We start from the raw sequence: 17,136 nt of genomic DNA on the forward strand, positions 1-17,136 counted from the left end.
AGTCACTTCTTTACAAAACTCCTAGTGACAAATCCACTGTCAGTAGGATCAAACCTTCCAACAACAATTTTAATATGCCTACATGTCATTTATTTAATTTACCAGTATATATTCTATCAAAAACAAAATAATTGGTTTGTGGTAACCCAAATTTCAGGGTCTCTGGCCTTGAACGGAATCTTACAGAAGTGGTTAGGAGCTGGAATGCACTGGGTGGTGGAGGCAGATTCAATTGTGGCTTTGAAAAGGGAATTGGATAAGTACCTGATGCAAAACATTTTTCAGGGCTATGGGGGAAGGGCGGGGGAGTGGGACTAGCTGAAGTGCTCTTGCAGAGAGTCGGCACGGGCTCGACGGGCTGAATGGCTTTCTTCTGTGCTGTAACCGTTCTATGGTTCTATAAAGTTTGCAAGATATTAAACTGTACAGATAAGGCAGATGTGAAGCATTAATTCAAGAACAAAGAGGCAAAGTCTAAAACTAAGGATCGTGCAAAGAGTGATCAAGACTTGGAATGTTCTGATCGGGCACTGGAGGCAAACACCTTCAAGATCCGGTTAGGAATGGGAGAGGGAATGCAAAGTTTTTCTGGGTGAATGAGCTAAAGTGGGATGAATGGAACCGCATCTATTTTTTTTATTGCCTAGTCACTCATCTCATTCCTGTTTGAAGGACCTTGCTGTGTCTAAAATAGCTATCCTGTTCACCTATATCGCAATTAATTATTTGTGCAATTGTTTTTGAGACATGCTGATCCTGTTTCTGTCAGACTTGTTTGAACCTATATGTTTCACTTCAATCCACTTTGAGTGACTATCTACAAATAGCAGGAAATAATCATTTGTTTTCTCACACAAGTCCACATGTTCTCTCTGAAAAGGTCTACTTGGCCATGACCAGGGTTGAAGTGGAGTATTGGGAAGTTTGTTTTTACAATTTTGGCAAACACTGCATTTGCTGGCTCAAGATCACTGTCCAATCCAGGCCAGTAAACAAAGCTTCTTGCAATTGATCTCATACTGACAATCCCTGGATGTTCAATATGAAGTTCAGCCAGAATTCTGCCCAACTTTGCATTCTTGATGCATCCAATTCAGGGATGGCAGATTTGGGCCCCAATACTGCCAGGAGCGTTTTGTGATCGGTTATCAGGGTAAATTTTCTGCCGATCAGGAACTGTTGGAATTTCTTAATTCCAAACACTATTACGAGTGCTTCCTTTTCAATTTGCACGTAGTTTCTTTCGCTCTTTGTGAGAATCCGCGATGGTTTCTCTTGGCTGTCATCATCATCATCATTATAGGCAGTCCCTCGGAATCGAGGAAGACTTGCTTCCACTCTTAGAATGAGTCCTTAGGTAGCTGAGCAGTCCAATACGAGAGCCACAGTCCCTGTCACAGGTGGGACAGACAGTCGTTGAGGGTAAGGGAGGGTGGGACTGGTTTGCCGCACGTTCTTTCCGCTGCCTGCGCTTGTTTTCTGCTTGCACTTGGCGTTGAGACTCGAGGTGCTCAGTGCCCTCCTGGATGCACTTCCTCCAATTAGGACGACTTTTGGCCAGGGACTCCCAGGTGTTGGTCGGGATGTTGCACTTTATCAGGGAGGCTTTGAGGGTGTCCTTCTAATGTTTCCTCTATCCACCTTTGGCTTGTTTGCCATGAAGGAGTTCCAAGGGAATCTCGTGTCTAGCATGCGGACAGCCCAGCGGAGCTGATCAAGTGTGGTCAGTGCTTCAATGCTGGGGATGTTGGCCTGGTCGAGGACACTAATGTTGGTGCGTCTGTCCTCCCAGGCGATTTGTAGAAACTTGCGGTGGCAGCATTGGTGGTATTTCTCCAGCAACTTGAGGTGTCCACTGTACATGGTCCATGTCTCTGAGCCATACAGGAGGGCGGATATTACTACAGCCCTGTAGACCATGAGCTTGGTGGTAGGTGTGAGGGCCTGGTCTTTGAACACACTTTTCTTCAGGCGGCCGAAGGCTGCGCTGGCGCACTGGAGGCGATGATGAGGAGATTCAACAATGTCCGCTTTTGTTGATAAGAGGTTCCCAAGGTATGGGAAATGGTGCACATTGTCCAGGGCCGCACCGTGGATCTTGATGATTTGGGGGGCAGTGCTGTGCGGCGAGGACCTTTGTCTTACGGATGTTTAGCATAAGGTCCATGCTTTCGTATGCCTCAGTAAATACATCGACTATGTCCTGGAGTTCAGCCTCTGAATGTGCGCAGACGCAGGCGTTGTCCGCGTACTGTAACTCGACTGCAGAGGTTGGGTGGTCTTGGATCTGGCCTGGACACGACGAAGGTTGAACAGCTTCCCACTGGTTCTGTATTTTAGTTCCACTCCAGCGGGGACCTTGTTGACTGTGAGGTGGAGCACGGCGGCGAGAAAGATTGACAAGCGTGTTGGGGCGATGACGCAGCCCTGTTTGACCCCGGTCTGGACATGGATTGGGTCTGTAATGGATTCGTTGGTAAGGATCACGGCCTGCATGTCGTCGTGGAGCAGGCAGAGGATGTTGACGAACTTTTGGGGGCATCCGAAACGATGCTCCATAGACTCTCGTGGTTGACAGTGTCAAAGACTTTTGTCAGGTCGAAGAAGGCCATGTATAAGGGCTGGTGCTGCTCCCTACATTTTTCCTGTAGCTGTTGCGCTGCAAAGATCATGTCCGTTGAGCACTGAGACTCTGGGAGGAGCTCCTCAGCCACAGGGAGAAGACGGTTGAGGAGGACTCCGGCGACAACTGGCTGATAGCAGGGAGATTCCTCTGTAGTTGCCGCAGTCGGACTTGTCCCCTTTTTTAAAGATGGTCACGATCACTGCATCTCTGAGACCTCCTGGCATGCTCTCCTCCCTCCAGATGAGAGAGATGAGGTCATGTATCCACGCCACAGCGCCTCTCCGCCATACTTTAGTGCCTCAGCAAGGATTCCATCCGCTCCCGTAGCCTTGTTCTTGAGCTGTCTTATGGCTTTTCCTACCTCGTGCGGTGTTGGGGTTACGTGGTTAATGACCGTTCCCACACCGTAGCTAGACGCATCACATGCTAACTTAAGCTCACGCTCTGTGTCGTAGTGCACAAGTAGAACTTCGCTAGAGAGACTTCTCTTATAAGTGTCGTAAGTTTCCTGATGCGCTTTTGTCCATTTCCACTGGACATCCTTCTTGATTAGCTTGTACAATAGAACCAACATGGTCGTTAACTCCGGTAAGAAATATGCATACTACTGGACCATTCCAAGGAAAGATCTTAACTCAGACACGTTCTGTGGCTTTGAAGCATTGATGACAGCATTAACCTTTTCCTTCACTAGTTGCAAGCCATTTGCATCAACTTTCAGACCCAGGTGTGCAACCTCGGGCTGGACAAAAGCACATTTGCTCCTTTTCAATTTGATGTTGTGGGGATTTAACCTTTGAAGCACTATATCTAACACTTCTAGATTATCTTCCTCGTTGCTTGTTGCGATCAGCACTTCGTCTTGATTGCATAAGCAGTTTGGAACTCCTTGCAAATTCTTATCCATTGTAGCCTGGAAGATTTTGGGGGAGGACTTTACACCATACGGCAGCTTGGTGCATGAGTACAGTCCCTTGTGTTGATGGTGAGATACTGTTGACTCTCTTTATCAACATTCAGCTGAGCGTAAGTGTGCGACAGGTGAAGCTTGGAGAGAATCTTTGACCCAGAGAATGTTGCATACAAATCCTGTGATGTAGGTAACGGGTACTGCTAATCGTCAACTGCTTGGTTGATGGTAACTTTGTAGTCACCGCACAAGTGTACAGTTTTGGCTGCTTTGGGCACTACTACAACCGGGGTAGCCCATTCACTTTTGTCAGTTTTTACCAGCAATCCGTTCTCTCTGAGCTTTGCTAGCTCTTCCTCCACCTGACTTTTCAACGTATAGGGGTCTTGCCTTACAATAGACAGGCTTTGCGTTGGACTTGATGCGGATATGCGCGTCATAACGAGTGATGCCCTCATAACTGTCTGTGAGTATGCTTTCGTACTTGTTCAGTATTGTGTCAAGTTGCCTCTTTGAAGCATCTACGCAAGACATTTTTACAGTCTAGCTTTAACTTTCTCAACCAGTCTTTGCCCATGAGAGTTGGCCTGTTGTAACTCGCTACAATAATAGGCAGCTTTACTGACTGGCCATTGTGTTGAACTTATTGGTCCACCTATCTCTAGGATTTTTCCGGAGTAGGTTTTTAACTCTACGGTACTCTTTGTAAGAGGTATTTGATTAAACTTTCCCTCATATGTGTCCTTACTCATGATCGAGCAGTCCGCCGCCACGTCGATACACATATCAATATACTGCTCGTTGATCAAAAGTTTTGTACGGAAGTCTTTCTCACGACTGTTAGCATTGCTGCTAGTGGCATAGATACTGTAGGTGCCTAGTTCTTCAATATCAGGTGTGTTTACTTCAATATTGTGAACTCCTCCCTTTTGTTTTCGTTGCTTTGCATTGTCACTAGAATGGTTCGTTCTTCCTGTTTTAGATCTAGCTCTGAAAGCTGTTGAAATATGGCCTTGCTTCTGACAGTGAAAACACTGAATTTCTGTAATGGCAGGACTGTGGTGAACGATTTCCATTGCAGCGATAACAATTCACTGAACTGACATGCTTATGACTCGGTCTCACAGCTTTATGTTTGGCAGTGGCTTTGTCACTAGACTTCAGACTGCACCAGTCACTTGAGTTGGACGGAGCTCCCTAGCATTCTTAGACGGCATCTCCATAGAAAGGGCAATTTTGCATGTTATGTCAAATGTTACGTTCGGAGCGCTCAGTAACTTGCACTGTGTGCGCTCATCCACACACAAACTTATCTCGCAATGCATCATTCAAAAATGTGCCGAAGTTATAATGCAAAGATATAGAATCATAGAAAAAAGGTGCAGGAGTAGGCCATTCGGCCCTTCGAGCCTGCACCACCATTCAATATGATCATGGCTGATCATGCAACTTTAGTACCCCATTCCTGCTTTCTCTCCATACCCTTTGGACCACCAGATGTCCCAAAGCGCTTTACAGCCAGTGAAGTGCTTTTGAAATGGTGTGTCACTGTTTTAATGTAGGAAACCCGGCAGCCAATATGCGCACAGCAAGCTCCCACAAATAGCAATGTGATAATGACCAGATAATCCGTTGTTTATTATGAGATCAAAAAAAAAATTAACAACGAGCTGCATAAGTAGAAATTAGCGCCGGCTTGTTCAAAGAGGTAGGTTTTAAGGAGAGTCTTGAAGGAGGAAAGAGAGGTAGAGAGGCGGAGAGGTTTAGGCAGGGAGTTCCAGAGCTTTGGGTCCAGGCAACAGAAGGCACAGCCACTAATGGTTGAGCGATTATAATCAGAGGTGTTCAAGAGGGCGGAATTCTAGGAGTGCAGATATATCGAGGGGGCTGGGGAAGGGGGGGCGGGGCGGTTTGTGGGGCTGGAGGAGATTACAGAGACGGGAGGGGCGAGGCCATGGAGGAATTTGAAAATAAGGATGGGAATTTTGAAATCAAGACGTTGCTTAACTGGAAGCCAATGTAGGTCAGCGAGCACAGGAGTGAGCGGGACTTGGTGCGAGTTAGGACACGGGCAGACGAGTTTTGGATCACCTGTAGTTTACGTAGGGATGAGGGCTTCAGCAGCAGATGAGCTGAGGCAGGGGCGGAGACGGGCGATGTAACGAAAGTGGAAATAGGCGGTCTTAGTTATGCTGCGGATATGAGGTCGAAAGCTCATTTCAGGGTCAAATATGACACCTAGGTTGCAAACCATCTGGATGAGCCGCGGATACAAGTTGGGGAGAGAGATGGAGTCAGGTGCTGGGATCAGAGTTTGTGGCGGAGACGAGCAAGATAACTCAAAATGAGTCATCATTTTAAACCAAATGAATGCATTTCACTGCAAATGAGTCAACGTTGACAAGTCTGGAAAGGACCTTCTGATCCAAATATTACAGTTAACACTGCCTTTACCAAGTGAGCCAGATTCACTCTGCTTTTATAGATACATTCTGATACACAGTGAGCCAGATACACTGCTTACCATTGGGGAGCCCTTCTTAATAATTTATAAGGTGCATAGGCATTCTCACGTACTCAATAGCCAGAGCTGGTTTTCTATAAATGTTCAGACCTGTCTATTTTATTTGGGTAACTTGGAATGAACATTTTGTTTCTGCTGTAGAAATGTGGACTTTAAAGGATGTCTTAATTGAAAACATTTTTGTCTCTCTACCAGTCTCCCCATAAAAGTTTAATGTAGGAGACTTGTTCAAGACACTAGCACCACTCCATCATGCTTGGTTAAAAGGCACACAGTGTGTAAGGTTTGCTGGTTTAAATAGTTCAATGAGACACTGAGGTACATTATTCATGTGTTAATAAGTAAATCTGCAGACAAGCAGTGGGGATTAATCAAATAGGTATTTGGTAGGGTAAAAACCAGCATCTAAAAAGCTAAAAGGCTCCACTTGTGTCGTTAAACAACCATGCTCAAGAAATGAAGTAAGAGACTGTACCAGGCTTGTACAATTGCAAGGAAAAGTGGAAATCCAAAAAGCACCAAAGGGATACAAAGAAAATAGTGATGCAAAAAGGGAGTATGAAAAAAAAACTTGCAAGCAGTATCAAAGCTGACAGCAAATGTTTTTATAAATATGTTAAGAGTAAATAGTAATATGGGCTCACTAAAGACAGATGCAGGGGGGACTATAATGGACAGTAAGGAAATGGCAGACTTTGTATCCATTTTCTCAGTGGAGAAAGAGGTACAAGGGAACCTAAAAATAAGTCGTGGGGAAGAATTTAATGGAGTTAATAAGATTTTTTTAAATGGTAATGGAGAAAATAATGGGACTCGAGATAAACAAATCTCTTGGACCTGATGGTTTCTCATGCTATTGAAAGAAATAGAGGAGAATATCACAGTCGTCATTTTCTAAAGTTCCCTCCGTGGATTGGAAAATTGCAAATGTCACTCCATTATTTAAGAAGTGACGGAGGGAGAAATCAGGTAACTACAGACCTGCTAGTTTAGCATCAGTTGTCGGGAAGTGATGGGAATCAAGGACAGAGTGATTGGGTACTTGGGACAAAAATATAAGCTGATCAAAGAGAGGCTTTATGGATTTATGAAGCGGTCATGCCTGACACATCTAATTGAAGTTTTGAATAGATCACTAACATGGTGGATAGGAGCGTGTCTATGGATGTTCTCTATATGGACAAGAGATTCATTTTTTAAAATGAGCTCATGGAATTGGAGGTAACCTTGTGACATGGGCAGGTAATTGGTTGGGAGGTAGGAGACAGAGTAAGGATAAAGTGATTCAAATTACATTTTTTAAGCAGCATCTGAGTTATGATTACGTGTACTGTACAAATAGTAAAAGGGTAGTCAAAGGAAGAGTGTGGTCGATTAGGGACCAAAAAGGAGATCATCTTCTGGAGGCAGAGGTTACTTACTAAATGTGTACTTTTCATCGTATTCACTAGAGAAGAGGATGTTGCCAATGTAGCAGTAAAGGAGGAGGTATTAGCAATATTGGATAGGATAAAAATAGATAAAGAGGAGATACTTAAAAGGTTGTCAGTCCTCAAAGTAGAAAATGCACTCGGTCCAAATGGGATGCATCCAATGTTACCAAGGGAAGTAAGGGTGGAAATTGTGGAGGCCCTGGACAAAATCTTCCAGTCCTTAAAAAAGGAGAGCGAGATAAACTCTGCTACAGTACAGTCAGCCGAATGTCGGTAGTGGGGAAACCTTTGGGGACAGTAAACTGGGACAAAATTAGTTGGGACTTTGTAAAATATGAGTTAATGAAAGTCAGCATTGATTTGTTAAAGGAAAATCAACAACAATAACAACTTGAATTTATATAGTGCTTTTAAGATAGCATATCAAATCGTGTTTGACTAACTTGATGGCGTTCTTTGATGAAGTAATGGATAGGGTTAATTGAGGGTAGTACGGTTGATGATGTGTATATGGACTTTCAAAAGGCTTTTGATTTTGTTAGCAAAATTAAAGCCCATCGGGTTAAAGTGACAGTGTCAGTGTGGATACAAAATTGGCTAAGGAACAGACAGCGCGGAGTAGTGGTGAGTGATTGTTTTTTCGACTGGAGGGAAGTATACAGTGGTATTCCCCAGGGTCGGTATTAGGACCACTGCACTCTTTGATTATATATTAATGACCTGGGCTTGGGGATACAGGGCATAATTTCAAATGTTCAGATGACATGAAACTTGGAAATGTAGTGAGGAGGATAGTAACAGACTTCAGGAGGACATAAACAGACTGGTAAAATAGATAGACTCATGGCAGATTAAATTCAATGCAGAGAAATGTGAAGTGATGCATTTTGGTAAGAAGAATGAGGGGGAGGCAATATAAACTAAATGATACAATTTTAAAGAGTGTACAAGAACAGAGAAACCTGAAGGTGGCAGAACAAGTTTAAAAAAAAAGCATATGGGACCTTTAGCTTTATTAATAGAATACAAAAGCAAGGAAGTTATGCCAAACCTTTATAAAACACTGGTTAGGCATCAGCTGGAGCATTGTTTTCAATTGAAAGTAGATAACTGAAAGGAGACCTTATTAAAAAAAATATACCAAATATTGAACAATATAGATTAGGTTATACAGAACAGGAGGCATGAGTTAAAACCAGTAAAAGGAAAATTTGGGACTGGTATCAGGGTAAAGAGTGAGGAACACTTGGAAATGATCTTTTAATTAGGATCGTAGAGATAAACCCTTAGATTTATTGAGGAGACATTTAAATGATGTGATGGGAGATGTAAGTTTTTTAAATTCTGAATAGATGAGTTAAGATGGGTTGAATGTCTTCCTTCATCTGTATTTATCAAATGTTCCTTTGAAATAGTTTCTCTACGATGAGTTGTTTGAACCATTATCCTTTCATTTTTTGCAGAGCTGGCCAACTTTGAGAGGAATGTGAATCGAGCAATGCACAAGTACAATGCGTACAGGTAAATTCCAGGACAGGCAGTATTGTTGTTTGTAAGATCCCAGCTAAGAGAGTTATTTTGCAATTGCTGTTCAGGGCCTCGGACTTAATGTTGGTCTACTCCGTTAACCTCAGTTTCTCTCCCCACCGGGTGGTGCCTCCCGTTGGGTCCAGCATGCACCGACATCCTCGCCACTCAGGGTGTCCCTTACCTGAACTTTTAGTAATGACCGGGACACAAGCAGTGGGCATATCAAAGTGAACAATGCGTAGCCAGATTGAGTACAGATCTGAATTAGGGTTGTTTCATTTTATTTGGAGAGTCAAGCTGCAAATAGAAATATAACTTTCACTCTGAATTTGTCAGTCTGCAAATTAGATTTTTGTTAATTAATTGTACGTTCAATTACTTTGTGGTATATCTGATCTCTATTTGAGACTCCCTTAGTAATAGAGAAACTATGTAAAACCCATTTTTCTAAAGCAATGTTATATAGAGGCTTTCTGTTCTACCAACTACAGATGATTGCTACAAAACAAAGTGGGCCTTTCCAGTACTAGTTTTTTTTTGCATTAACTTCTGTTAGGAAAGCAGCTTCAGTTATCGCAAAGTACCCAACAAAGATCAAGAGCGGTGCAGAAGCTAAAAAGCTGGTAAGCATTTTCATTTTTGAAAACATTTTTGTAACTTTAAAAATGCTTTAAACCTGAAATGTAATTTATTTTGCTTAATCTTAGCATTACTAAAATGATCTGAAGTGAAAGGAGTCAATAGTGGAAGTTGTTACCTGAACACATTTATTGGCTTTGGGCTGTTTTTATTTTTATTTTCATAGAATCATAGAAATGTAAATCACTGAAGGAGGCCGTTCTATCCATCGTGTCTGTGCTGGCTGAAAAAGAGCCATCCAGCCTAATCCTACTTTCCAGCTCTCGGTCCGTAGCCTTGTAGGTTGCGGCACGTAAAGTGCAAATCAAAGCACATTTCAAATGCGGTGAGGGTTTTTGCCTCTATCGCCCTTTCAGGCAGTGAGTTCCAGACCCCCACCACCTTCTGAGTGAAAAAAGTTCTCCTCAACTCTCCTCTAATCCTTCCAACAATTACTTTAAATCTATGCCCCCTGGCTGTTGACCCCTCTGCTAAGTGAAATAGGTCCTTCCTATCCACTCTATCTAGGCCCCTCTAATTTTATACACTTCAATTAAATCTCCCCTCAACCTCCTCTGTTTCAAAGAAGACAACCCCAACAGATCCAATCTTTCCTCATAGCTAAAGTTCTCCAGTCCTGGCAACTTCCTCATGAATCTCCTCTGTACCTTCTCTAGTACGATCACATCCATCCTGTAATGTGGTGACTAGAACTGCACGCAGTACTCTAGTTGTGGTCTAACTAGTGTTTTATACAGTTCAAGCATAACCTCCCTGCTTTTATATTCTATGCCTTGGCTAATAAAGGATCCCCTATGCCTTCTTAACTGTCTGGACATGCACTTCAAGGTTCCTCTACACTTCACTATCCTACCATTTATTGTGTATTCCCTTGCCTTGTTAGCCCTCCCCAAATACATTACCTCACACTTCTCTGGATTGAATTCCATTGTGGCAGATGGAGTATAATGTGGGAAAATGTGAGGTTATCCACTTTGGTAGGAAAAATAAAAAAGTAAATTATTATTTAAATGGGGAGAGATTACAAAATGCTGTCATAGAGGAATCTGGGGTCCTTGTACATGAAACTCAAAAAGTTAGCATGCAGGTACAGCAAGTAATTAGAAAAGCAAATGGAACGCTGACCTTTATTGCAAGGAAAATGGAGTATAAAAGTAAGGAAGTCCTGCTACAACTGTACAGAGCATTGGTGAGACCACACCTGCATATAGTATTGGTCTCCTTATTTAAGAAGGGATATATTTGCATTGGAGGCAGTTCAGAGAAGGTTCATGAGGTTGATTCCTGATATGCAGGGGTTGTCATGAAGAAAGGTTGAGCAGGTTGGGCCTATACACATTGGAGTTTAGAAGACTGATTCTGAGGGGGCCTGACAGGTTGGATGCAAAGAGGATGTTTCTCTTCATGGGGGAATCTAGAACTAGGAGGCATAGTCTCAGAATAAGGGGTCGCCCATTTAAAACTGAAATGAGGAAGAAATTCTTCTCTGAGGATCGTGAATCTTTGGAATTCTCTACCCCAGAGAGTTGTGGCGGCTGGGTCATTGAATAAATTGAAGGTGGAGATAGACAGATTTTTGAAGGATAAGGGAGTCAAGGGTTATGGGGAGAGGGCAAGGAAGTGGAGTTCAGGCCAAGATCAGATTAGCCATGATATTGAATGGCGGAGCAGGTTCGAGGGGCCATTTGGCCGTCTTATTTGTTATGATATGTTCTTGTCTCTCTTTCTGCTCACCTGCCCAATCCATTGATAACTTGCTGAATCTACAGCTTTCATTATCACTATTAACAGCACAGCCAATATTTGTATCATCTGTAAACTTATTATTCATTGCCCCTACATTTAAGTCTAAATCATTGATATATACAAGATGAACCTCTCTTATCCGGAACTCCCTTATCCGTCACCATCCCTCATTCGGCACCATTCTGGGTGGCGCATGCGCAAACGCAGCCGGTCAAAATCCTACTCACAATTTAATCTTTCACCTTGATGCCAGGGTTATCGGCTGCTTCCTTCTCGTCTGCCTGCTGGAATGCCTGCAGCCACAGTCCTCGGGTCGGCCGCTCCTCCCCACAGTGCTCCCTCCGGGGGAGTTGGGTCCAGCCGCTCCTCCCCACAGCGCTCCCTCTGGGGTGTCCGGCTGGCGGGCTGCGTCCTCGGGCCTGCTCGGGCTGCGCCAACTCTTCGAGCCCGCTGCTGGCCCGCGGGGCCCACTGGCCTGCCGACACTTCGGGCCCTCTCGGGCCGCCGACCTCCTATCCCCACCCCCCCCACTTCGGGCTGCCTCTTCCCCATTTGCTCCCCCCCCCCCCCCAGGCCGATGACCTCCCCATATCCAGCAAAATTCCTCATTTGGCACAGGCCAGTTCCAGAGGGTGCCGGGTAAGGGAAGTTAAACCTGTACCATGAAAAGGACGAGATCTAGTATTGAGCCCTGAGGAACCCCACTGAAAACAGCCTTCCAGTCACAAAAATATCCATCGACTGTTGCTCTTTGCTTCCTGCAACTGAGCCAATTTTGGATCCAACTTCCCACTTTCCCCTGGGCTTTTACTTTTCTTACTAGTCTGCCATGTGGCCCCTTTCAAGCGCCTTGCTAAAATCCATGTAGACTACATCGAAAGCACTACTGCAACACATGACAGCCATATATGAGTTGACTCATCTTCCAATTTCTTCTGTCTTCCCTCCCTTTCAGAAGCAATCTTGCCTCCACTGGATACCTGACCAAGACACACATGAAGCAATGACATTGCCAAATGATCTATTTGTACCTTAAGTCCCCTTCCTTGGACGGAATAAGATGATTTCTTTGCATGTGTAAATGATCTCTCAATCATTGACCACAGAGGGTGCTATTTGAGCTCTGATGCTGAGGATTGTGTGAGAGCCTTTCATGAGTTAGGCATGCATAGATTAAGCCAAAAGGTTTCTGGTGACAATGGGTTTCAGCCATTTGCTTATTTTCTATTTTCTTCTGCAGGCACTGATGCTTGCTGGAGGTCAGTTTGGATGACACTTGCATGTAACAAGTTGTGGAGGGGTGGACAACTGGAGAAGAGTGCAGCATGGGGATGAGACAGTATAAGGTGTAATAGAGGCAAATGAAATTAGCTTTACATTACTACTTGGATACTATGGTTTTGATACTGGAAAGCAGTAATGTCCACTCACACTGTAACATACTCATTAATCTTTTTTAAAACAAAAAAATGAAGTCCTTGTTTCACTAAATAGTCCCCTGTTGAATATCAACAGTATTGTAGTTGTCTGCTAACAGCTGCCACAGCAGTACCATAACCTACAGGTCAAATTGAATGTCAAAGCATCAGTTGGGAAATTATCCAGTTTAAAGCAAACTTTTGATCTCTTGTGGGTTAGTCAGATTTTTTTCTAAACTAAACATCAAACTACCAAACCCAAGACTTTAAGTCCCAGTTCTATCGCTATAATATAGTGGCTCAAAGAAGGAGAACTTAATATTCCAGGCCTCAAGGTATTAAGGAAAGGTCGGGAAGGAAAAAAAGGAGGGGGTGGCAGTATTGATCAAAGAAGCTATTATAGAATTGGAGCGGGATGATGTAGTTGGGCCTCTATTTGGTTAGAATTAAGGAACAATGGAGCAGCTATTACTAAAGGCCAACAAATAGTGGGAAGGAGGTAGAAGAGCAAATTTGCAGGCAAATTAAAGAAAGATACAAGAACTACGGGATAGTGATAATGGGGGACTTCAATTATCCTAATATAGACTTTGATTGTAACAGTGTAAAGGACAAAGAGGGGAAGTAATTCCTGAAGTGTGTACAAGAGAATTTTCTCGATCAGTGTGTTTCCAGCCTAATGAGGAAGGAAGCAGTGTTGGATCTAGTTCTGGGAATGAAGTGGGGCAAATAGAGCATGTTTCAGTGGGGGGAGCATTTGGGGAACAGTGATCATAATATCAACAGATTTAGAATAGTTATGGAAAGGGACAAGGTGCAATCAAACATAAAAATACTTAACTGGAAAAGGGCTAACTTCACTGAGTTGTAAAGGGATCTGGCCCAGGTGGATTGGAATCAAAAATTGGTTGGCAAAACAGTCATTGAACAATGGGAGGTCTTCAAAGAGGAGATGGTTCGAGTACAGAATAGACACATTACCATGGGGAGGGAAAGGAGCTAGAGATCGAGCTCCCTGAATTACTAAAGAAATAAAGGTTAAAATGAGTTAGAAAAAGGAATCTTTTGACAATTGTAAGGTTCATAATACAGTAGAGAACCAAGCTGAAAACCAAGCTGAATATAAAATGTGCAAAGGAGATCTAACAAAGGGAATAAGAGGGCCAAAGAGTATGAGAATAGATTAGCGATCATCATAAGAGGGAAACCATAAGTCTTTCATTTTGACTTGATCACAAAAACCTAGTCTGATGCTCATGTGAGGCACCATCAGTGTTGCCGTCTTTTGGATAAGACGTTAAACTGAGGCTCCATCTATTTTTTCAGGAGGACATAAAAGATCCCACGGCATTATTTTGAAGAAGAGGGGGAGTTATCCCGGTGTCCTGGCCAATATTTATCCGTCAATCAACATCACTATAAAAACATTATCTGGTCATTATCACACAGCAGTTTGTGGGAGTTTGCTGTGCGCTAATTGGCTGCCGCGTTTCCAACAGCACCAACATATGCTACAAATACAGAGCTTGAAAACCATGATCTACCATTTCACGTTCTTCCAATCTGCATCTTTTTCCGAATATGCAAGTTACAGGCTTTAACTTCCTGTAGCTGTAATTCATTAAGGGACCGAAATTGGTGAAACACAAGTTCTGCCCGTTTTTCAGCGGTCCCCGGGCGATGCGTCATTTTTTTTAACCGCTGGGGCCGAGTGGGCGGGTGTTTCATCCTGCTTTTCTCGGCGGTAACCGGAGCGGATGCAGCGGGCAGAGGCGGAGTGTTGCGGGTGGTGTCCGGCGGAGGAGGCCTTTCGACTCGGGAATCTTCGGCTCCTGAGCTGTGCGCGCGAGTGGCTGTCAAACTCCGCCTCCCAAGAGGCACCGACGAGAGGCCAGAGACTGCCGGCTTGAAATCGTGCTGGGGTGGCGGGGGAGAAGAGATTGCTGCGTGGGGAGGGGGGGGGGGGTGGAGAAGAGATCGCTGTTGGGGAGGGGGGGGGAGCAGGGGAGAGACTGGGAGGGTGAGAGAGACTAATAAAATTTTTATTATAGTTCATTAATAAAGGAGTAAATAAGGCTTTATTAGACCATTTATATTATTGCCTAACACTAGGAAATATTACAATCCATTAAAAATATATCAAACTGTGGAGAACTGTAAATATCTGTGGAATATCAAACAAACCGGTCAGCTCTGTGTACATACTGCCCACTTAAGATCCACTTAAAAGCACCTTCTCCAGGACGGTATGCAGTTCCGGCGGTATGTCATGAAACTTTCACTTTTGGATAGTATGTGGGTGGTCTGCATGGGCGGGCGGTGTGCATATTGCCCGGTGGTATGTACCTCTTTTTTGATGAAACATGTGTTTTTGGACAGTAAACGAGCGGGTAGTGGGCGGGTATGTTGACGAATTTCAGTCCTAAATGTTTGTGAATTGGAATAATTCGTTTGACGTTCTAACTCTAAGTAGGCAGCTGTTGTATTTGCATTATCGGAGTGAACATGTTGGTTGCTTTTTGTAACATATTTCCAACACTTTTAGGAAGGAGTCGGTGACAGGATTGCAAAGAAGATTGATGAGTTTCTAGCGACAGGGAAGCTGCAAAAACTGGAAAAGGTACAGCATGGATTTATATTCACTTGACCCATTCAGGGTTACAATTCACCGATTTAGATTTACGGAGTGACTCCTGTCAACGAAGGTTGTGAATGGCTGGTCCATCTTCCTTCCTTGCTCCCTCCCCATGCTTGGCATCACTGCTGATTTACCCCATATTATCACCTATTCTTTTAAATCTTGGTGAAGTCCTGCATTATGATCTCGGGCCTTCACTCTGCTTTCTCAATTAAAAAGAAATTTAATTTTGGTCAGGCAACTACACTGCAAATTGTCATTTATGCTTAGAATGTCGAAGGTGTAAGCACAAGTATGGGACTATCCCAGTAAAATGGGATTGTGTCATGTATCTTCATTCAGGGACACTATTTTCAGGAGTAAAAGACAATATTCACCATGTTCCATTGGAAAACAAAACTACTTGTAATGAGTACTCAAGACGTATATTAGCACAGTATATCTGTTAAATGGGATTCATAGTTAATTGATGATCGTACTCTGTGAAACTGTAATTGTTTGTTATTTGGAGAATAGTAAATACTCGGTCAGCAATCTCATCCGAAAGCGGAATGAGCTCCTGTGTTAGCACTGTGGAGTTCCTCGGGATATTTTACTCTGTTTTAGTTTGTGTCTCTTTTGTTGTCACTTAGTGTCATGGTAGTTGTTGAGGGGAGTGCTCCCTTGATGTGATGCATGTGGACATTGAATAAAGAATTATTGTTTACAAAATAATCACTATATTTAGTGAATAGTCATTGCTTGATTGCAATGGGAAATATATATAAAACTAAATTAATATGCAAAAAGTTCCTTTCTGGTTATTTCTCCAGTCAGCTGTACAAACTTCTTGACCAGAATTATTGTCCTCCTTTCCCACTGCGTACAATTTCACACAAGTACAACACTCCCCAGATTAAAATAATATTTCCCAGTGAAAATTTACTCTCGCTTTGCTGTCCATTTTTATTATATGAAATTATTATAGGAAAAACAATATTGGGGCCCTGAAGAGGGTAGGACTGTGAGATTATACCTATCAGGAAAGGATGAACAGGCTGGGAGAAGGAAAGACTGCGGGGTGTCCTAATAAAAACATAAGAAATAGGAGCAGGAGTCGGCCATTTGGCCCCTCGAGCCTGCTCCGCCATTTAATAAGATCATGGCTGATCTGATAGTGGTCTTTAAAATTATGAAATTATGAAAGTAAAACTAGAGGCCATCAATATAAGATCGTCACCAAGATATCCAATTGGGAATTCAGAAGAAACTTCTTTACCCAGAGTGGTGAGAATGTGGAACTTGTTACCACAGGGAGTGATTGAGTGAATAGTTATCGCTGCATTTAAGGGGAAGCTAGATAAGCATATGAGGGAGAAAGGAATAGAGGATAGATTTAGATGAGGAAGGAGGGAGGAGGCTCGAGTGGAGCATAAACACCAGCATGGACTTGTTGGGCCAAATGGCCTATGTCTGCTTTATATTCTATGTAATTCTATGTTTCGATATTGTCATTGTTATGCTGAATATTCTATTTTGTTTTCCTTCCAGATTCGTCAAGATGATACCAGTTCATCGATTAACTTTTTAACAAGAGTGACTGGAATAGGGTAAACTCAAACGTCAAGAACTTTTAATCTGCCAAAATGGAGAGGAACCGCCCCACCCCCGGCTGTATCAGGAGTTGCCAGAA

The 17,136-nt window shown here is 43.2% G+C and overlaps 1 protein-coding gene across 1 annotated transcript in view; it reads left to right on the top strand.

The window, feature by feature from the left end:
• The window catches only part of polb (polymerase (DNA directed), beta), a 203,014-nt gene that overhangs the window by 2,447 nt on the left and 183,431 nt on the right, over nucleotides 1-17,136 (top strand). The window contains exons 2-5 of the mRNA XM_070866249.1: nucleotides 8,957-9,014; nucleotides 9,580-9,646; nucleotides 15,372-15,446; nucleotides 16,995-17,053. Of these exons, the coding sequence (XP_070722350.1) occupies nucleotides 8,957-9,014; nucleotides 9,580-9,646; nucleotides 15,372-15,446; nucleotides 16,995-17,053 (259 nt within the window). The remainder of the gene's footprint in view (nucleotides 1-8,956; nucleotides 9,015-9,579; nucleotides 9,647-15,371; nucleotides 15,447-16,994; nucleotides 17,054-17,136) is intronic.

This window comes from Pristiophorus japonicus, chromosome 22, assembly GCF_044704955.1.
Source record: "Pristiophorus japonicus isolate sPriJap1 chromosome 22, sPriJap1.hap1, whole genome shotgun sequence".
Classification (NCBI taxonomy): Eukaryota; Metazoa; Chordata; class Chondrichthyes; family Pristiophoridae; genus Pristiophorus; species Pristiophorus japonicus.